This window comes from Bombus flavifrons, chromosome 5 (genome assembly GCF_040668555.2).
Source record: "Bombus flavifrons isolate JBK064 chromosome 5, iyBomFlav1_principal, whole genome shotgun sequence".
Lineage (NCBI taxonomy): Eukaryota > Metazoa > Arthropoda > Insecta > Hymenoptera > Apidae > Bombus > Bombus flavifrons.
Genome location: NC_138446.1, coordinates 14,616,931 through 14,640,783, shown reverse-complemented (window position 1 = coordinate 14,640,783; position 23,853 = coordinate 14,616,931). Strand labels below are relative to the sequence as shown.

Below are 23,853 nucleotides of genomic sequence, written 5' to 3'. Positions count from 1 at the left end.
AAGGTAGTTAGAGCGTTTGGTATAGTTGATGGCGGTTGAATTGATATTATGTAAATTGAATTTCAGACCGAAGTTTGTGTTTAGGGAACACACGCTTGAAATATTTTGTATTTAGGATATTCCGGACTTGGGATATTCCAGATTGGAATACTCTATGCCTGGAATATTCTATGCTCATATATGACTTTGGTATAATTTGCTAAAATGTTTGGATTACCTATAATCTAAGATTATCTACGCTTTAGATTCCTTAATTTTTATTATATGCTTGATATGCTTTGAACATCCTAACCTGGAATCCACTCTTTTATTAAGATATTCTACACTTAGACATTCCATATTTTGGATATTTGACAATCTAAATAATCTACTCCGATGACATTATCCCACTGTTGGAATATTCTACGTTTGGTATACTCTGTGCTTGAAATATTCAATGTCTTGGATAACTATATACGCACAATACACTATACTGTTAGAATATTGTTTAGGATTTTCTGCGCTTAGTGTACGCTATTTTAGAACATTTTATGCTTCGAAGATTGTATGCTTGAAATGTACTATACGTCAAATATTCTTTACCTACGATACTTTATTATTAGAAAAATCTATGCTTGGAATTTTATATATTTGATCCATTCTACCTTCCAAGTATTTTATGTTTAGAATTTCCACTTTAAATATTTTATGCTTCAAATACACTATGTTCAGAATATTCTATATTTTGAATATCCCACGGCTACAATATCAACACTTTCGCAATTTTCTATATTTAAAATACTCTAAATTAATGACATCTCATACTTAAGTCATTTTCCATTTTCGACCTATCGCGTTTAGAAAATCGTACACTATATATCCCTTCAAAACTTGCATTTTCTATGCCTTTAATATTTTCGATCTAACAAATAATTTCTTAATCGTCCGAGTCTAGTATTCGTTTAAGATTATTTTAGTCGAAAACATGCAGCAAAACCGAGACTCGCTGCATCCGAAAAAAAGACGATTAACTTTGAAACTCGTTGGACGAACGAGGGTGGAAGAAAGGGACGATCTATTCGAGGCACTCTCGTAGTTGCACCGAACTTGTTATCGACTTTTAAAAGTTGAAGAGTTGCCGACGAAGTAGGGTGGATCGTTACGAGGCTTTCGCGCGGTCCACGATTCCATCGCGATGGAAGGAATTTCATGCGGAAGAATGCGGCGACAGCTCGTCGCCGAATCTTATTACGCTAATGCGCGACCAAACGGGAAAGTCCAAGTGAAAAGAGTATCGGGCTTTACTTTCGAACCAGTTACATTGGTAATCTGATATTATAGACAAATTTCTTTCTTTGCGATGAATCTGAACGCTACTGCAGAGTGACGAGTTCGTTCATTCGTTTGAATTTGGTTGTTGCGAATGATTTTTCATGAATAATACCATCAGAGGATTTTGATGAATTTAAAAAGTTCGATAACTTTGGGTCATTTTCGAGTACTTCAGAGACAATCTTGAAGAATTGTCAAGCATCGTAAAGATGATTTTAAACAATTTTCAAATTTCAGAGATCCCGTTCCAAAGATAACATTTCGAATACGTCAAAGATAATCTTAGAATTCTTATCGACAAGTTGTCGTTCTGCAAAATTGTATATATTCAAAATATCAAAAAATGGTAATATGAATTTGTCTATAGCGTATAATTTGTTGATAGCGCTAGAGTCATTGCTCAAACAAGTTTACTGCTTGCACGATAAAAAAGACCAATTTACAAAATCCAATTTCCACAAGCTCATGAAGTTCAATTATTTTCCTACGAAATTTCGCAGAAAGTCTCGAGGAGCGAACAGGGGAAGAAGATTTTGGACGATCGCGTAAAGCGAGTCGAAATTTCTGCTATCTATCCAACCACAAGATGAAAAACTCGTGAACGAGTTCGCTCGTAAAGTTTCCCTTACGTTGACGCCATCTTTTGAGACGCTTGTAACGGTGTCGTTCGTTCCTTTCGACTGCGCCCAACTCGCGCACCAAATTATTATGCAAACTGTTTACCACGAGAACAGGGATGCGGCTGACACAATACTGTTCGCGGCAGGATCGTACAATGAGAACGCGTCGTAAAGTTTCTGCGAACGTTACGCGTGTACGCACACAACAACGTTGCACGATTGTTTGTGAAAATAACAATGAAGTTGTGAAAAAATATTTGTAAATACTAACAAATATTTAGAATAAAATTTCTATTTTTATAGATCTGTAGTAGTAAAGAATATTTCGATTAAAAACATTGCAGCATTTGTCAAACTTCATGTGTATTTGAAATAAAAGTTTTTTTACACGACATAGAAATTGTATCCGTGTTTTTTATTTCACTGAAGAAATATCTGTGAAAAATATGTAAACGAAATATTTTGATTAAAAAGATTGCAGTATTGCGATATTGTAACATTTTATTCCAAATTGAAACTCAGGAAAATCCGCAGAAAAATAGTAGAATTGACCGATCGAAGAATGTCTTACTACAGTCGGTCATATCCCCCTTATTCTTTTCTAACTTCTTCATAACGCATGGATGTCTGTATTATCCAGCTTCCAGGTAATATTTTTTCGATTTAAAGTTTTCATACCCAAGGCTGTTAAAAGTTACAGTTCCCCTGTGCTTCGCTCTTTAAAGCGAAAGCTTTCTTTAGCTTTTAAGGTCACTGATTTACTCTTATTTCAAGAATAGAGTTTTTTAACCCCGAGATTCCGAATAAAAAATCAGTTTCCAATTTTAGTATACGAATGTTGGAATTTCTCGTTCGTAAATTCAAAAAAGCGAAATATTTATTTTACGTGTAGAGCTTCCAAAAGCTTGAGACTAATTGGGTAAAGTTACCAAGATCAAAGTTCTTTAATCTCAAAGTCGTGCGCGCATGATCTTGAGCTTTCTCGACGACGAAGCTTTTTCACCTTGACTTTTCAATACCACAACTTTTCCACCTACAGTTTCCAAGCATAGAGATCTTTCACCCTGACCTTTATGAATCTCTTATCTCGATCTTGTAAGCCTACCTCTTTTTTAATTTTAATGCTCGCACGTCTTACATATAAATATTTGCCACAACTCTCGCAGTTTTTTCTATCCAATGTTAAATTTTGCGTTATCTTTCGCTCCATCTAAATATCACGTATCACATTTTCTTCGAGCAATTAAATCTACTCATTAACAAATCCTCGCATTTTCCTAATTATTTTCCTTATTATTTTTATCCTGAATTCTAACATGCTTTACAGATCGTCTGACAGTAAAACCACGTTTTTTCACAATCAAGGAATTAATGTACATCGAATCAGCCTGTCTATTGATAACTAAATAAACAAATCAATTAAATTTCTTCAGTCCGTATAACAATAAATTCTTCTTAACCTTGTCACCAATCAGTTTATTCTCTATTTCTGTGTTCAACGAATCATTTACAATCGGAATCATCTTTTACTGCAATTTAACGATTAGATCTCTTATCAAAAACACACACACATATATATAAAGATACAAACAAGTCAATCAAGAACCCAATTGATCGATTCAATTTTCTGAGAATATTTCAATTTTACTATTACAGCGTACAATCGGTGCTTAATTCTCCGAAAGCCAAACGATTAATTGTCTTTTCCAAACTCGATTAGGATAAAAAATACATCGGAAAGGGGATGAATTAAAGAACCAAGAGATAGCCACAAAACCAGTGATCCGCCCGAGCTCGTCCCAAACCGACCAACCAGACCATTCACTTGGAAATTTACATTTCAACCAGCAGAAATAGACGCCGGTTGCTAAGTTGGTTTCCGGGTCCGAAGGAAGTTTCGTCGTTCCCCGAGCGACTCGTAATTTTTGCGCTGGTCGCTCGGATGCGATCCGCGCGGAGTCTGCGGCGGGTGTCCGCATTGCAGATTTCCCGGTCACGACTGGGAACCCGCGACGATAAACCGGAGCTCGTTGATAGCGCCCAGGAACGTCTTAATTTCATGCATTGAGAACGGATCGATGCGAAAGCCCCATAAACGCCGCTGCGACCGTTTGTTTTCGTGCCAGTTGCGCGCTTTTACTGCACACCCGGGAATCGTCAACCTTGTGACCAAACCTCGACGATGTATCCTCTCGCCGTGTGATGCCTATCGCTCGTTTACGACGATGCTGAAGCAGCGAACATCGCGTGAACGGTTGGTTACGTTAGTACCATAGAGCGGAATTTCCTGATTAATGGTTTGATACGACAGAAGAATGACGATTTTTATAGTGGAAGATCGTGTTACGTCGGTTGAATCGTCCATTGCGATGGTTGAAGCACCGAGTGATAGCTTAAGAGACCTAAATGAGTCTCTCAAGAGCCATGCTGATCAATTCCACGTATCGTAACAACCACAAACATTCTTTTCCAGTTTCCTTGCAAGTTTCAATTGTTATACTACCTCTTTGTGATGCTAAATAAATTTATGGAAATAAGATTTCTCTTTTGGAACGTCGTAATCTTTAATCTTAAATGTCGTGTATTCGTTGTAATCTTTCCCAATTGAGTTTCTAGTCACAGCTTAATGAAGCTTAATATACAAGTAAATCCAACTCGTTCCAATCTACCACAGATTCGAAGCCTTCCGTGATCGTTTCCTTTTAAAAAGACTGATAGCATTTACCATCGTTATTTACATACGTAAAGCTCAGGGAAAATCTCCAAGTCAGAGCTTTTAGCGATCAGTATGGAGAGACCATTGGATCGCGCATCGCGTTTCAAACGAGGAAAGGCGCATCAGAGTTGGAATCGTCGATTCATTGGAGGCGTTAGAACGAGAGACCTCGTTGCGGAGTTATCTTTTCGCGATCGTCGATGCGTGTCAGGCTGGTTAAGCCGAGTCGACGTTCGTCGATTCGAGACTCGAAACTTCTCTTCTGCGTACGTCCCGGCGGGATTCGTCGTCGCGACAGCGGAACGAGAAGAGGATGCGAAGCTGAGGGAAACGGCGCGCGCCACCGGAAGTAGAAAGAAGTAGCAGGCGACGACGCAGAAGTGCCGTCAAGTGGAATGCAAGGTGATGTAGACTCTCCTTGCTTTTGCCTGCTTGCACACACACCCCTACACCTTTCCTACTACCAAAGCTGTCCTCCCATTCACCTACGTCTCTTTCGGTTTCTTTCATTGCTCGTCGCTTCTTTCTACCTTATCTCTACTGATGTTGCTCGTTTTTACTTGCGTTCACCGTTCTTCCTGTTATTTTTTTCTCTCGTACGTTTTTATCATATTTCTTCAGACTTTTTATATGCCCCTTTTTACTGTTTCTAACCAGAGGTGGAATAACTTGTTCGTTATTCCGTTGGTTTCAATTTCATTGACTGGTTCCTATTATTTTTCGAACCCATTTTCCAAGTCTCTTTTCATTGTTCTTTCGTGCAGTTCGATACGTGTTCATTTTTATCGAACCATTCTCACGCCTGCTTCTAGCGATTGTTTTCGCTTCTATTTATTACATCTGTTTCAATTCGACTTTTCCCTTTACGTTAGCGCTACTAATACCAGCATCGTTCATCTATCATCGCCGACTAATCTCGTACTGAAGAAATCGAACGATATACGAACAAATACATAGCGTAATCATTGAAATGCATAAAAATATAGAAACAAAACTAACCGTAGGAAATCTCAAGAAATTTCTGTCAGAATTTATGAATCAATCTTTTCACCGCGTTTCCTGTAACCAAATATTTTCAATTTTGATGGGAAAAATTTCTTCTTCTTACCTACTTTCTCCACTATCATCTCGACCCATCTTACCCTCTAGTCTCTTCTACCATCACCACATAGAAACACGCCCTCTGATCCCAACTATTCTCCCTTAATCCCCCACTTTTTCCCTTTTACTCTTTATCATTCCAAGCTCATGCCGTCCGTGGAACGAGAAGAGCGACGTTACGTGGTCGACCGCTCAGTTCTGCTCGATGCATTCTTCATCCGTCGCCAGCCACCGTAACCACCCCTAGCTCGCAACTACCCCTTTTCTTTCTCCTCCCCATTCTTTTCTTTAACCTGCGTTCTTCGACGAGAAAGACCCGGTACACCTCTTCGTCCGTGATTTCTTCCCTGACAGCGTTCCCTCGATAACGCCTGTCACGTTCTCTCTTATTGCGACACGCGGTCGTTGTACCTTCGACCGCCATTATTTCCTGTGTTATTTCACGCTGGCGGGGGAGCGTTGATCCAGCGACCGGATCACGGCGTCCGATCGCCTGGAAAGAAATCTCTGCGGGAGTAGCTCGTGCAGCTTCGAGAAAAATAGCAGGGAAAAGTGATTCGTTGTTGGTAGACGAATCGTGGCTCGTTCTAAGGGCACTGAATTTCTTTGGGTTTCCTTTCTTTTCCGGGAATGCGATTCAGAGAAATTCGAGGAAGTGTATTTCAGAATTCTCTTTGAGGAATCTTTCGATAGAGAAATGACGAAATGAACAATTTGTAAATTTAGGGTATGAAATTTAGCATATATTTTTTAATCATTAAGATGTGATTTACTGTACGGGAATAATCAAAATTTAATTTATGTCTAATTCAAACTTAACCGAAACTCGAGCAAAATCTAAACCACTTAGCTCAAACTCCATTCAAATTTGATCCAAAGAGCCAAATCTATTCCGAATCTATCTTTAACCTAATCTGTATCAAGGATCAATTATTCTCAGAGTATTATATTTTTCTCAAAGTAAAAATTTCTATTATTAACAATACACAAAAGGAAGAAATTTTCTTGAAAGGTAAGGAACGTTTCAGTTTGAAAAGTGCTAAAACTCGTAACGCTACAGTCTTCACGGACTATTCCAATCACGAAGCTCGCCCTTCGATTCCTTTACGAGCAAGAAATCACCCCGCACCATCTATTTTTTATGTCGTTTTTACGTCACGTATAGAGTTATTGCGGCAAGATTCGCGTTTCGAGAAACGAAAGGAGACAGAGGACGCGTCGTTAAAAATTGCTTTCCCCACGGAGGGTATTTCTCCAACTGTCCTCGACTCGACTCAGCGTTCGTCGCCCTTCCTACCAATTTCAGACGCAATCATCTCTCTCGTTCTTTTTCGTTCTGTCTTTCTTTTTCATTTCTATAACATAGAGCGCGCGTCGTATATATTTTCGATGAAACGCGTTACAGGCGCATGCATTTTCCTTCCAAACCACATCTGTCCCGCGTCGTTCTCTTTGACGCTGTTTCTCCACTGGATTAGTTTTGAATGTCATATAGCAACGATCGTAAATTTCTTTTCTGAAATCTTCTTTAAAATTTTTGATCGCATGTACGATTACTCTTCGATTCAATGACCACTATTTTCTGTTGCTTCTTGTTTTAATAACTATACCTTTCGTTTCTCAAAATAATACTTGAACGATCATCTTTTTCTGCGATAATTTTAGGAATAATTTATTATATATATTATAAAAAGAATAGAAATTTTCTATCGTTAAAAATATTATCCAATATCATTTTATTGGAACTGAGACTTTTTGAAATTTTTGAGGGAAGAATTTATTGGATGATGCTCATTGGACAGGAAGTTGGAAGTAATTAGACAGCCGTCAAACACGAACAGGAATTTCTGCGCGAGTGGCAGCAGTTCATGCCGGAACCTGCGTAAACTCGGAATATTATTTACTCAGCGAACTGCCTTCGGTAGCTGCGTTCTTTATGCACACGCAGTTCTACGCAAATACGGCTTCTTAATGCTGTGTTTGTTTTCGTCCCGTATAACGTTTTCGTAGCGCGAAAGCTTTGCTCTCAATGCCGTAGTTACTTTTTATCATTAATTGCATATTAATTTCCAAGAATAATACACACAACTCTAAATTTTAATTATCCCGCTACGATATCTTCGAATAAAATTCGCGTAATAAAGTAATTGTATTATTCAAACGCTGGCACATATTTTCATAGAAATTTCCTTTCTATTCACCGCTTTGTCAGATCTTTTACTTTGTTTGTTGTACTTGATGTTTGACAAAGGGCAGTATTTTGTTATTGAGCATAATTTATTAATAAGCAGTCTATCGCGTACGTTCGTGCTTTTGTGAGAAATTTAAAATTGCGAAAATACGTAGGATAGATAAAATATACAGAAGCATAGAAAGTTTCTACAGTGTATAATATTCAATAATTGAAATCAATTTCTGCTTAAATTCCACTTCTTTAACTAGCTTTATAAAAAGCTACGAGTACGAATTAACACGCGCAGTTTACTTATCGAATACATAACACAATTTTGTTCGCTACTGATTATTCATTCGTCTGAAAATTTTGTACCAAAGAGAAGACAATACTCTAAGAGCAACGATACCGCGTTTCTATGAACAATATTAATGCCACTCACCTGACTGCAGGAAGGAAAGCCGGACAGGACGAGGCTGGCAGAAATCTGAAACAACGCAAGAAGATCCGGAATTATGTTACACGAAATTTCGCCGTCTGGTTTTAATCACCGAGCTGAGTAATGATTCAGTCACGCTTAGACACCCGCGGATGCAATTTTCCTAGGAACCCATAGCTTGGAAATTCGTGGGAAAGTCCCAAGGAAAGGTCGGGGTATAGGGGTGAATTTAATCAAGTCGAAGTTCGCTGGAAAGTTAGAGGATAAGGGGCCTCTCGTTAGACAAGGTTCGTTTCGTTGGGACGAAAGAGAGAATAGAAATGTTTGCGATTAGAACGAGATTGTCAAACAAGTAATTTTCAAGTTCTACAAACAACGATTAACTGTTTCTATTAACGTTATTTAAAATTCATCGCGTCGCACCACTGTTGAACATAAAATTAACATTATAATCACAGCGATTATAAATGTCTCTAATGTGCAGTTAAATATACTGTGCGTGAACGATTGTAATTACAGCGATACAACGAGGACAAGTAAGCATTTACACGTATAATCGCGATTCTATTTGGATAAAAGTAAATAGCAATTTTACCAAAATCCTGCGCGGGTACACTATCTGCTATCTGAATAAAACTAAACATCACTTTAATAAACATCACTAAAATTATCTACGGTAAAATTCAATTTATGTGAACTCGTTAAAAGTGTTTCATCAAACATTTCATATAATAAGATTCTCTCGGTCACTTATAATTTTCCCTCGTATACAAGTTCACGTTCAGATTAAACGGATTCAGCTAAGACCAAGTCATGTCACCAGACTTCATTCGTACACGAGTTCACGTTGCGGTTAGTAGATTCAGCCGACCAGAATTCACGATCAGACACCATACATAAATGATTTCCTTGTAATAAGTGCAGCCCTACCGCATATATCCTTAGTAACTACAAAAGCTAAGCATGTACAACTCATCGAAATGCCCGATTCTATCATTAATTACCAACAAGACCAAGAAAGTCAAACTCAGACATTTTTCTTACTATCTATTGGGTTGGCAACTAAATGATTGCGGATTTTGTCATTAGGTGATATTGACAAAATCCGCAATCACTTAGTTGCCAAGCGAATAAATATCCTAAGAAATTCTTTATTTCGTATATTTTGCGTATTTTCGCATATTTCAATCTAAATGCATAAACGATCTAATCGTCGTAGTATTCTTTAGAATAAATAGAGAGACGATAGCCAAAATTTGTAATAATGAAACTCTCGAGCTTCGTTTCGTGGTAAAAATATTAAGATATGTATAATTTTATGTGCTAGACTAGGTTAGATTCGTAGTAGTGATACTTGTATGTGAATATCAGTGTGTGGAAATATGTGTGTGTGCGGCGTCTCAAAAACAAATGAATGTAAACTGTTCAGTCGGTTAACAGTCGGATATGGAAGAAAGTGCTGAGACGAGTGTGTATCAATGAATATTTTTGAAATCGCTTATCAAATAAATATATATCAGGACTGTAAATATGAAACCGGAATTTGCCTATGGATGGTCCTAGCTGATAATGTAGTTATCAGTAGACTGCGTCATTGATGCCAAAAGTCTTTGTTGACATCTCACAAACATTTTCGACTCACAACAATACAAGTTTCATACAACAACATAGTTTGTAATAGCGTTGAACATGTCAAATTTTGTGCCTGGAAACTACGATTTGCGGACAGCATTGATTTTCTGTTACTATTTGAAGAAAATTGCCGCAGAATCGCATCGAATGCTTGTCGAAGCTTACGGTGAGCATGCTCTTGGTAAATCACAGTGCTTTGAGTGGTTTAAAAAATTCAGAAGTGGCAATTTTGACGCGAGGAACGAAGAACGTGGAAGACCACCGGAAAGAAGGGTGTGATCTATTATGAGCTGTTAAAACCTGGCGAAACCGTTAATACTGAGCGCTACCGACAACAAATGATCGATTTGAATCAAGCTTTGCGTGAAAAACGACCGGAATATCAAAAAAGGCAACACAAAGTAATTTTGCTTCATGATAATGCACCATCACATACAGCAAAACCGGCCAAGGAAACGATCGAAGCGTTCAATTGGGAAATACTTTCGCACGCGGCTTACTCACCAGACTTGGCTCCGTCCAATTACTATTTATTTGCATCGATGGGACACGCACTTTCCGACCAGCACTTCACTTCTTACGAAAATGTACGAAAGTGGCTCGATGACTGGTTTGTCTCAAAAGAGCGACAGTTTTTTTGGCGTGGCATCCACCAATTGCCAGACAGGTGGGAAAAATGTATAACTAGCGATGGGCAATACTTCGAATAACATATTTTTAATCATTTTCATACAATAAACGTGTATTTTCTATACAAAAATTCCGGTTTCATATTTACATACATGGTAACTATTCTAATATGAATTCTAAGTGTAAATTTAGTGTTTCTATACCATTATTTCGGCTATTAAGATCCAAAATTCTCAACAAAAAAATACCAATGTAAGAAGAACAGTGAAACCTTACATCGAAAGCGAAGTGATTTGTTTAAATCAAAATTGGCTGATTTGAAAGACCTTGATCGCAGGTTCCATGAAGCACGACAGTCTCGAAGCTCGATTGTTCGGCGATTAAAGGGGGTAGCACGAGCTTCGTGAAACAACGACGGAGAAGCCGAGGAACGCCCGGAACCTCGAATACATTACACCGTCGCGTTAAATCCTGGGCCGCACGCGACGTTGTTCCGGTGCATAACATACTCGATTTAACTGCGTTTAGTTTTAAAGCTCGCGGACCGTTTTCCCCCTCGAGCGATACATCGAGTTCCACTTCCCGTTTCCACCTGGCGTAGCATTAACGCCCGGACTATCGCTAATGTGCGTTCTCTGTCATGGAAACCGGCTTAAACCGACGTCCAACAATCTGTTTTCTCCATCGTGATCTTTTCTCCTAACTGTGTCCACCCTTTCCCTTCCCCTTCGTTTCTGTACTTTTTGCTGTCACGTTTCGATCTTTCGTACGAGAAATTGGAACGAGACGACGATTCGTTTTCAATGTTCGCTAGAGATTCAACATGCGTAAATCTGGAATTTAGTTATAGAATATTCTCCTTTTTGGTATTTGATTTAAGAGATAAAAATTTGATTAATGGATGATTTATTTTTAGCGTTCGTAGTACCTGGATTTAAAACTAGAAATATCTAGGATTTAACAAAAATGAGATTATTTAATTGATAATGAAATTGAAACGTTGATTGATTGGACCATTCATTCAGACGATTGACAATTTAATTGTATTACATTCTCTTATTGGTTTTTCATTTGAAAAATCGGAATGTCGATGATTCTGTTCTTCGTGCTGGTTGAAGATCCAAAATTTGTTCCTTTTCTAGTGTTTGGTTCAATAAATTGAAGTATCGATAAACGATTCGTTTTTAATATATCCATTTAATCGTTATCATAGAATGTTATCCAGCTTTAATCACTGATCGAACATTATAGAAACTAATCGTTCGGAATATACGTATTTCTAATCCTGATCTCTTCCCGAAAATTCAAACTCAAACTCTCTAAATCCTGGATTCAAGACTTCGAATCGATTGGAATCGCAATTGGCCTACCACGAAGCTGCAACTAGTTCCGATTTCACTACTGATCTTTGCCAAACTTCTCTCTGCAAGTCGTCTTCGAAGAGCTTTAAACCCTCAATCAGAAATTTTCGAAGGATACGGCTTAAAAAAGTCTCGAAGAGAATCTAGCGGCTCGGGGGAAAAAGTTGGTTCTTTCTTCGTTTCTGTGGTAATAAGCGCTGGTCTAGTTTGATAACGCGGTTCAAGCTTTGACGCGACGGGTATAATTAAACAAACGAAAGAATGGAAATTATCCGGACTGGCGGCTGACTCGACAGGTCGAGATGAAAATTCCGCGGTGGAAGTAATTCGCGACATCTCGCAGGACCTTTCGATGAGAATTCCACGAGTTTCGAAGCCTGTCAAACCCGATCGATTGCGTTTAAGGAACGACGCGGATCATTTGCATTTCGAAGATCTTTCAGTTCAAGGAATACAGAGAAATCATCGCTTTTAAGTTAGATTTAATTTCAACATTGATAACGCGATGGAGATATTATACTTTTGATTATATTTTATTTTATTTTAGTTCTAATCGGAAAGGGGTGAGATTCCTCTAGTGTCCAAGGGATCTCTCGTTGCCGTTACCACGGAAATAAACCGAGTGCCTTTCGCTTCAGCGAAAAATCGCCGCGATAAATCCTCGCGACTCGTTTCGACGAAGTTATTTACGACGCCGACTTCACCCTCCTATATATTGTCCGATGCTGTTTATAGTCGGCCATTTTTCCGGTCGCTCTACCTCTAACGATGCGTCTAGCGCTTTTAAGTTTAACAGGTGGCAGATCATCGAGTTGTCTGTTCGAAAAAAATATTTTCTTCTCTATCTCATCGACCAATCAATTTCATAAATTCTCGGTTGATTGGAATTTCATTTCGGTTGTATTGAGTTAGTTCCTAGTTTCCGCCGATAGAATTCCTTTCGATGATTCAACGCTTACATTCTTATATCGTTATTCATTACGTCTCATGAATCCAAATTATACCGAAAATTCGAATCTTCTATCTTCGTAAAATAAAGGAAATTTCCTATGAAATTGATTTGTTAATTTCTATCATCTCTTTGAAATTCCATACCCCCGAATTAAATACGCCCTCCTCTTCTACCAGTTTCCCCTCGAAGCGCACTGTCACTTCAATCAAACTCCCTCGAACAGGCAGCCCCCTGTTATATTCGCCCCTGGCAAGATTCCCAGTGTCGTGCCTTAATTTTTGCCAGTCGATTACGCGAAGCTGTTGCTCGCGAAGTGTATTTCGCGATCGCGGGGGTTAATTTCACGGCGTGGCGAGCCGTGCAACACGGCGAAACGACGCGTGACCCAGTTAACTCGCTCGTTTCCCGGTGCATCGACCCGAGCGAGCGTTTATTAAGGGTGGCAAAAGGGTCGCGAGTTACAGTTCGTGGAAGGAGGATGGGCCAACGTCGCAGAGTAAACGTCCCTTAATTAAGTTGTCTAGTCCGCCAGACCGATCCATCGAGCTTCTTTATCGAGAGAGCTGGTCCCTGATGCGAAATCGATGACACGCTCGCTCTCCGAGAGGACGTCGCCTGTTTCGTCCTCTTACTCTCTTTCTCTTCCTATCTCCTTTTTTTCTTCTTTTTTCTCTCGTTTCTCCTCTCTCTCGCTCTCTCTCTCTCTCGAGGGAGATGTTCAATAAAAATTCCTCAAGAGCCTCGACTGGCAGGAAATGTCCTCGGTGAAGCGCGTGTACGCCGAGATCCTCTGGCGGAATCGAAACGGAATTTCATGGGACCTTCGAACGAAGACGAGGGACCGGACGTGGCGGCTTTTTAGATTCTCCGCATAGCAGACGAGGACAACCCTGAAGGTCGTTTCGCGACTAGCTCGTGCATAGAGTTTCTGCTCACTATGGTATACTTAACGGAAATACTATTTGCTTCAGCAAATATCAATTTCAGTCAATCAAATAATAACCGTTGTTACGTCCGTGACCCTCCACATAAAGCAAACTCGTTCCCTCGGTCAAAGAAGATCACTAGACGTCTAAACATCTTTATTCGGAGCCGCAATAATCCCAAGGACCGTCATAAATTTTGGCATTTTTTATAATCAAGACCCTTAGATTCCTAAAGTATCTTTCAAGTCGAAAGGTTCCTTAGGGTTATTGCTCATTCCAGGAAAACACGAGCAAACAACATAATGCCACCCACGAGCGACCTTTGGTCGGGGGCGGCAAGCACCCACCAGTTTTTTTCTCATCCAATTGGCAACGATGTCCGTTGCCCTCGCTTTCTTAACGAAAATTACCATTAACGAATCCGCTTGTCTCATACTCTAGACACATCCATCAGTGGTTTTTTCCTCCCCGACATCACCATCACCGAACCACTTGCTAGTAACTCTGAGATCTGAACACATCTGACTTGCTGTTAACATTTCGCTGAGAACACTTCTACACGCACCACGCACGAATACTCAAGTGTTCACAGTTGTTGGAAATAAAGTGTATATTTAACCTGTTAGCTCGGTGTTATAATCATTCAACCACCCGTATTATCCTAACCGAAACAGGGGATCGTGTTGGAATACAACGATATCAATCGCATGCAGATAAGGTGGTTGATCGTATGGATTCTTCCCTTCATTGTCCAACGCTATCCCCACTAGTGCGCGTTCGTGAGATGTACCATGGCGGCTAGCACGTGCATGCTCTTTCGAGAATTTGGCGGAAGAAGCTTAAGGATACGGATGGAACATTCTCGATGGGCACGTCGAGAAGCTACTAGAAGGTTCTGTAGCACATGTGACGCCACACAGACACTCACACAGGTCACACTCATTACTGCACACAGAGTGGAGTTCTAAACCTTTTTAAGGGCCATGGGTCACTAAGCAAGTCAGTCTGTGAACAACTAGCCAACTGTCAACATTCATAACGCTTACTTGTATTTTACTTGTAACTTTGTTTAATAAAAATCATAAAGTATTGTTTCAATACACACATTGTGTCTTCCACACAGTTTATTAATCTTAATTTCAAGATTAAATTCTAACAGATCGACTGATTCGTGGCGTCGATTATCGTATCGTATCGTAAAGAGAATTTACTTACGAGTATCGTTGACGCGTTATACCGCGAACGCGTCTCTCCGTGAAACGGTAGAACAACAACAAAGTTTAGAAGTTGTCTTGGGAAATGGAGAATTTTTGAGAACGGGATTACAAACGGAAGATTTTTATATCTAGCAATTGGAAACCACAGTGAAAATTCACGATAAGTAACAGTTTCGTATGAGGGCAATTTCATAATCCAATATTTTATAAAACAATTATTACTACTATTGTTCTTTCACTAGGTTTGACAAAATCCTCTCAAGTTTGTTGATTTCGGGTAACTCGAATAATCTGAACGTGCTTGACCGGCGTGTCTCGCGTTTGCCACAAATTCCACGTATTAAAAATGTTTTAATCTTTTTCGCGATGATTTTACACGACCGGTTCGTTTTATTTCTCGTTTGATATTCCGATCTTTTACGCGCATATTTCAAAATTCACGTTGATACACGTAACCGGGGAATCGAGCCGATTGCTAATGTATAAAACAGCGTTTGTTCCCGCATAACTAAATTCAAACCAATATCGGGACGTGCAATATAAATTCATTTTGGTGGCTCAGTTAAATCGCGGAATTGAAAACGTTGACTCTTGAAATTTTCGCGTTTGCCAGCCTCGCCGTTAAATTACCGTCATTATATCCGTCAAATCACTAACGGGTGCTGAACTCGATTGCAATTTGGTCCTGCATGTAATTTTCCAACGATCTCTCGATGCTTGGCTTGCTGTAACGAGAATTATTCACAGAAGCGCGCGCGTATACGCGTATCTGATCGTTGTGTTTCGTTTCGATCCATCAAAATCTGTACAAACGTACCATTCTTTCCATTAACCAAGAAGCTAATTGTCCCTTATGTTCGAATAATAACCGTCAAATCAAAAGGCAAATGGAAATTTCGAATTTCCTAGTTTATTCATCTGTTCAGCTTTAATATCACGAATTAAATCAGAATTTTACGCGTTCGTAACGAAGTGGCGATGCAAACGGATATTCTACTCATTTGGTGACAAAATGTTGTTCCAAGAAATAAACCGTGAAATCAGAATAATTCGATGTATGACAAATGTTTAACAGATTAAAATATAAGCACCGATGATTGAAATTTCTACCAAAGAAACTGCGCAATGTATATTACGCTTGTGTATTCAAATTTACGCTATAAAACGGATATAATTAAATTTTGATGACTTATATTAAATATATATAACACCGAAGCTTAATCAAAAAATTAAAACGTGTTCTAGAACTTCTGAACAAGACTTTGTATCGTTCTAAATATATGAAATTTTCATATAAGAAAAAAAATGTAGCCATTGTTCACATTGCTCATTCTCTACTACGATAGTTCTAGCATCGATAAATTTAAAAAGTCGGATTAAGCGAGTCGCGACGGAACTTCTGATGTAGTCAGCGATTAATTCGTTTCTTAGAAATCTCCTCGCGGTCGCCGCGGAGGTGCAATTAGTTTGACGAATGGTTCGAATTACGAAGAATCTTGTCCCGATAATTCAAACGAGCCGTCGAAAAATTCCTCTCGAGTATTCTTCGTGTAGAAAAAGCCAGACAGGAACGCGCGAGCATGTAAATTCTATTAATTCATCGTTTCGTCGCGTCTTGTTTCTCTCCGAGCGAATCATTTGTAATGAAACGTTTCATCATTCTTGTTTTCCAGGACAGGTTGAAAGTCTTTTTGTTGAGTAATATGCAGAATTCCGAAAGATATATGGTAATTTCCTCTTGCTTTCGAGAAACTCTGATTACCATTACGTGGATGCCAGTTGGCGATTTTCTACCTTCGGAAAAGAAACTTTCTCTCAGGTTTCATGTAATGTGTGAAAGTAAGTAAAAATGAAAACCTATCGATGCTAAATTGATGCTGTTTGTACGTATCTCCAACGCTATTTAAGCGTGATTATGTCTATTAGAGAGTAGCGTGATCTCATCTTCTTAAATGAAAACGTGTTAGACTTTTCGATTGAAATTGCTCGCGGATATTTATCGGAAAATGAAAAATTCGATAGCCTCTCCTTCTGATAAATTGTATGAACGTAACGAAATGTAAACAAGGAAAGATAACGAACTGTAAGTAATAAAATATAATTATAAAGAAAATTATTTTAGCCTTGGAATACCAGAGAGGAAGGCGAGACACGATGGAGTCGTCGTGTAAATTTCGCGTGACAGTCAAATTCCGAAGACGAGACACGCGCAATTTCCCGCAGGGCGAAATTACTGCTCTTAACGAAATTAAAGGCACCCTATGTCGCGCGCCGACGAGTCTATCCTCCGTTTCATACGTCAAAGCTACGCTCGCGGTGAATTTTGCGCGCATAATCACAAGCAACCATGGAGCACGTGCTTTTCAAGATTCGAAACGTTACAAATTCTCGATGGATCTCGTGGATAGAAACATCTCAATCGTTCGTAGTAGAGAAGTAGACGTAGAGAAGTAGTTCTTGGAGACGAGCCAGTCTCCGTCTGTCTGTCAGGTTTGGTTTATTTGGGCCTTTTCGATTAATCGGTTCGGTCGACTAAAGTGGAAAGCGGCCTCGAGTGTAGAGGTTGAGGGAAGGAAAATTGAAAAGCGTTCGAAGAAGCAAGTGCAGCTGGATTAGAGGTTGAGCAATCTCCCGAGAACGTGATCTTACCGCTCTTATTATACCTTCTTGTTTTTTGCGTTGAATATGTTGGAGGTTAAGCTGGATAAAAAATTCTGATAGAAAGATCGTGAATATCCTCAGTTTTATATATGTTACGGCTATAATAAGCATAGGTTATCATGGCATGTCTTTAATATCGTGACAAAAGATACTCAAGGAAGTATATAATATATATGGCAAGTAAAGAAATATTTTATGAGAATAAAATTCGCGTGTATAGTATCAAGAATAAAACAAAAACACAAACATGATATAGAGAACGCGTAAAATGACGTTAGAAGTACGCAATGTAAATGTTAAACCTTCGCAGGCTAAGCAGCATTCGACGCTTCATTTCAGCTGATTTTTACTCGAGAAGTTACTTTCAAAAGTTATTCGTAATATGGATGAACTTTCATGTTCTCGAGCGACAGAAAACCGCAAATCTTCGTGCAATAACATGCACCTAAACCTTGCTGTAGTCGTAAATCATCTAAGCTATTTTTTATTTGCAAATCATTTAAATCTCTCCGTATGAACTGAATTACGTACAAGGTGAGGTCTCTGATCTTTACCATAACAATTCGCTCGATATCGAAGCTGCCTCGTAATCAAACCAAACGGCGCCGACAACTTGGACCTATCTCCGAGTTTAAACCGTAACAGGGTTCACTTGACGCGATGCAATAGTAAACTTCGAGTTCGACTTCGACGTTCACGACTATCGAGGCGCAGGTAAACCTCCTAATTGCCAGTAGCGTTTCAGGTACGCGGCATTATTCGAAGCCGGCTTGCACTCGATAATGAACCAGCAAGCCAGCGCTCACGACGTTGTTGCGAGCAAGGATCGAATCGCATACGTTATTGGGATAACAAGGGAATTAATTCCGAACCGTTTCGATCCTCACCCCTACGCCCCTTCAGCACGTTGATCGACTCACTTCCGCGGAAACCTGGTGTCCCCAGACAACATACGAATTCTATGCAGCTCCAAGAACAGAGAAATTTTGGTGAGACGCGCAATAATACGTATTCGTCGATGAAACGACAGAGAAAAGGATTGAGACGATGAGAAACGTTCGATGACGAAGAAATGGGAAAATAAGATTTATATCGTGATATTTATTGGATTTCTTATATTTTGACGCTAGTTAGTTGGTTGATTTTTTCTTGAACGATTAGCTTTTTCACCAGTTTATGAATATTCTTGTAGTCTTTAAGAGTTTACGAGTACCAGGTATGTAAATATGAAACCGGAATTTTTGTATAGAAAATACACGTTTATTGTATGAAAATGATTAAAAATATGTTATTCGAAGTATTGCCCATCGCTAGCTATACATTTTTCCCACCTGTCTGGCAATTGGTGAGTGCCATGCCAAAAAAACTGTCGCTCTTTTGAGGCAAACCAGTCATCGAGCCATTTTCGTACATTTTCGTAAGAAGTGAAGTGCTGGTCAGAAAGTGCGTGTCCCATCGATGCAAATAAATAGTAATTGGACGGAGCCAAGTCTGGTGAGTAAGCCGCGTGCGAAAGTATTTCCCAACTGAACGCTTCGATCGTTTCCTTGGCCGGTTTTGCTGTGTGTGATGGTGCATTATCATGACGCAAAATTACTTTGTGTTGCCTTTTTTGATATTCCGGTCGTTTTTCACGCAAAGCTTGATTCAAATCGATCATTTGTTGTCGGTAGCGCTCAGTATTAACGGTTTCGCCAGGTTTTAACAGCTCATAATAGATCACACCCTTCTTTCCGGTGGTCTTCCACGTTCTTCGTTCCTCGCGTCAAAATTGCCACTTCTGAATTTTTTAAACCACTCAAAGCACTGTGATTTACCAAGAGCATGCTCACCGTAAGCTTCGACAAGCTTCGATGCGATTCTGCAGCAGTTTTCTTCAAATGGTAACAGAAAATCAATGCTGTCCGCAAATCGTAGTTTCCAGGCACAAAATTTGACATGTTCAACGCTATTACAAACTATGCTGTTGTATGAAACTTGTATTGTTCCGAGTCGAAAATGTTTGTGAGATGTCAACAAAGACTTTTGGCATCAATGACGCAGTTTAGTGATAACTACATTATCAGCTAGGGCCATCTATAGGTAAATTCCGGTTTCATACTTACAGACCTGGTGCATCGAGGTAGGAAGGATTTTATTCAGGAAAGCATGGATCGAGAGGGTGAGAAACGTCCTTGGACAACGAGAGAGATGAGAAAGAATATTTATACACTGGCTGTTTATTAGATTTTACATGTTTTGAGGGACGTTATTTGGTTTTTTATGGGAGAGTATCTTTTGAAACGGTTTATGAAGATTCTCCTTTACACGTACGTTTCTAAGAAGCGCAATTTAACGATGGATACAAAGATGAAAGGGACGAATGTTTACACTCTGCGTGCTTATTGAATCTTTAATATTTTTAGAGCGGGTTATTTGGTTAATCTTGGGAGAATATTTTCCTGAAGAACTAATGAAGATTCCTCTTTGGATGGAATTTTATTAAAAATGAATTAATAGTGTGCTTTCTTAATTCGAAGAAAAAACGAGATTAGGCTTCCTCTTTGTGCTATTAAGATCTACCTTTTCTTCTTCCAATATGTTGTTCATAGATCTAAAACGTTGATTTAATGATACAAATTGTAATCCGCTGGAATCACTGCTAAATTATTCATCGATATATCCATACCAACTTTGATAATAGAAGATTCGCGGAATTCTCATGCAATTAATACGCCATCTAATAAATGTCCAATTTATACGAAACTTATCCAGTTTCGCGTCGCATTGACTTTCATTAGAAAAGTTCTATGGAACTTGGAAGGATGGAGAAAAGTTGGCAGAAGCTACGAGACGGACAAGAACCGATCGAATCAATCGACCAACCGGAACGAGTAATTGCTAAATAAACGTCGGGCCGGCGATGGCCGCTCGTTAAATCGTTAATTTGCGATACTGGGAATAATAATGCAACGCGATGAAATATTCATACGGATATTCGCCGATGTTCTCGTTTATCCCGCGCATTGAGTGCCGATTATTTCGAAAACAGTCGGCGAGGACGCGAGGCGAAATAAATTTCCAAACGCAATAATCGACACCTGTTTTTTTCTTCCTCTTTCCTACGCCAAAGGTTTGCTTCTCGACGATTCTACGTTCCGCTCGATCGTCGAAATTGTCGTAGGCGTACGGACGGTGCAAACATTTTCGTTGCTACGATTTTTACGCGGCCATTATAAATCGTCGTTTTAATGATCGAGAGGTATTTCATTCAGCGCACGGTGAATATGCGGTACATTAAGCGAGATACATTCTATAGGCTGGTTCATTATACGTAGGAGCCGACTTCGTCGATATATTTTACGTTAAAAAACGATTAAACCGCCATTTGAATGTTTTCGAATGGCCGTTGCCCATTTGTTAACGTTTCATTAAATCGAGTTGACGATCGAGAGAGACGTATTTCCATAGTGCACGAATGTATATTGTATGTATATTGTATGTATATTGTATGGGATTTGTTTGACCGAAAAACAATCCAAGGGGAGATATGCTCAATTGCTTGTAGCAATCGAAAAAAAATAACTCTACGTTCATTTATCCGACATATCGGCATGCACTAGATCTCCCGATTCACGCACGAGATCACATCTTTCTCTGGAAGCAAGATGATAGATATAGAAAGGACACGATCACGGAATATTATCGAAAAAGCTTCGCGGAAGAACCGGTTATCGAGCAGAAGATAGAGATAAGTAACGACAGATTGCAACATAGAAACTACGTAATATTTCAACCCCCTGTCAAAACGAGAATTTAACACAAATATACGCTCACATCTACACACCTGTTCCCCTTTTCCCCTTTTCTTCCGTCGAATTCTCTTGGATACACACATATATATGTACGTGTATATACGCACACATGGTACACGTCACGCGATATTAAAGCAGATTCCTTTGGCGAGCGTCCAACTCGATGAAAACCGAGGTTATCGCCTGTGCGACGGTCGATTTCTTTGTAGAGGCCACAACGACACCGTCGACTACGCGAAAATCGCGCACACTCATTTTACGACGTGTCACCGTCATGAATTTTCAAGCTTCCTTCCATTCTTATGAATGGAACTTCCTTTAACACTTGTACGACTTCCTTAAGCCCTTTGTGTCTTTCGTATTGTCTATTCTTTTAAATTCATTCAAGGTTATCATAAAGATTCGTCCCATGGTGTTGAGACTTATTCAATGTTCGTATAGAAGAAATTCTTGACTCTCCGATAAATTTGGTTTGCAGCGGAGCTCTCTTATTGGAATAGTCTTCAAGTTTCTTTTAAACTTCGTTATTCTCCGAGCCTCGCCGAACATATTCCAAAGTTCTTGCGCGGGAATGAATGAAGTTTGAACTTTGAAACTTTTATCCAGCTTTGTCAACGTTTATTAAAAATTGATTCTAGAGAAAGATATCGCGGGATATCGTTGAACAATTTAACAAACGTTACAGATAGATAAAAGAATAAGAATACAAGTAGTAGGAGACTATAATCGGGCAGACTTCATATTTCATCTCATCATTTAGACTCGATCGCATGAAATATTAATTCAGTACATTGATCGATATAAGAATTCAACAGCGTCGTATAGATATAAATAAAATAAACAAGCGCAGGTAGTGAAGAATCGTTTATGGTCAGACAGATTCCATCTACTTGGTCTTAATCAACTAGATTCTATATTTTTCAATTTTCCTACTTTATATTATGCATTATGTAAAGAATTACGAAGAGAAAAGTAAATTCGATTCTATTCCAGAACATTACTCTGACAAACACTACCTAAGTAAATTATTTTTAATATTTTACTGTCTATCATGATTCACGATACTTTTATCGAAGCGACGCTCACACCGCAAATAAAACATTTTACAATTTCAACTTTACCACTCGATATATACATATATTTACCAATATTTAAATTTTGCACAAAATTCTACTATAAACATTCAAAGTTTGATATTTCAATTTGACCATTGATTTTTAAAATTTCAGTAGCACTTCCAAAGAATGAATCGAAAATGAACCGAAGTAGGAGCGATATTTCCGTGTGTTATCATGGACGCTTTGCAAGATAATGCAAGCACGATTCTGTTTACTCTGCATTCTGCACGCTGGTCGCGTTTTTGCACGCGTGCATATTGTTCCTATGGAACACGTCCAGGAGCATGCAATCAGTGTATATTCGTGAACACGCGAGCCCACGTGCGTGTGTTCCACACGCCTTCACGCCGGCATCAGTGCGCGGTCTGGAAATTCTATTTAGAATTTTTTTTTTTGTGCCACCAACTTGAATCGGGTTTCCTCGAGGTTTAATTACGCGTGCCACGCAACCTTTCTCATCGTTTCGCTCTGGAATTCAGGCCGGACCGCGCGAGGAAGCTGAACCTTTGCCCTCCGCCACGGTTAATTACAACCTGACCTTTGATCTTACGAAACGGTCCTGCATGAGAACCGTGATTTCAGAGGACCAAGCAACTTCCACTGTTTTTTACCGGTTGAAAGAAGCGGAGAAAAATAATTGCAAGTTCTCTGTGGCCAGAGTTTCGCCACGAAATCCGCAGATTATATTTTATATTCGTACAGAACGAGTGGCTTTCGCCGAGAACTTTACCAGTACTTTAATCCATTAATCCTCTGATTCATTATTTTTCAAGTAGTTTATTCGAGTCGGTATTGGTTATCTACTGGTATAACACCGTGTCACCTGCAAAATCTGGAAAATATTACACAATTTATAATTAGTTATTCTCTGCCCGAATAACAGAAACCGATGTTGAAATTCAACTTTGCGGCAGGTACAATTTGCTTTTGTTAAATTACCATCATGTCACGACGATACTACGATATTGTAAAGTAGTTAAGAGCAACGTTTTATATGAATTTCCTAAAGAATTGGAAGATTATATAAACATGTAAAACAAACGATCATCCGGATCTTAACAGTGATTCTGACAACGATCGTTCGCTCCTCGTTAGAAAGAAATCCGTCAATACCATCTGTTAATCCAAAATTATCTCGATTGTCCCTAAACATCCCTCTACCCGTAAAACCTACAACTTCTCCTCTTCCTAACCATATACTG

General features: G+C 39.1%; 1 protein-coding gene across 1 annotated transcript in view; it reads right to left on the bottom strand.

Annotated features, from left to right (window-relative positions):
• LOC138180129 (uncharacterized) overlaps positions 1-23,853 on the bottom strand; it is a 351,184-nt gene that overhangs the window by 255,827 nt on the left and 71,504 nt on the right. The window contains exon 14 of the mRNA XM_069113651.1: positions 8,364-8,408. Within this exon, the coding sequence (XP_068969752.1) occupies positions 8,364-8,408 (45 nt within the window). The remainder of the gene's footprint in view (positions 1-8,363; positions 8,409-23,853) is intronic.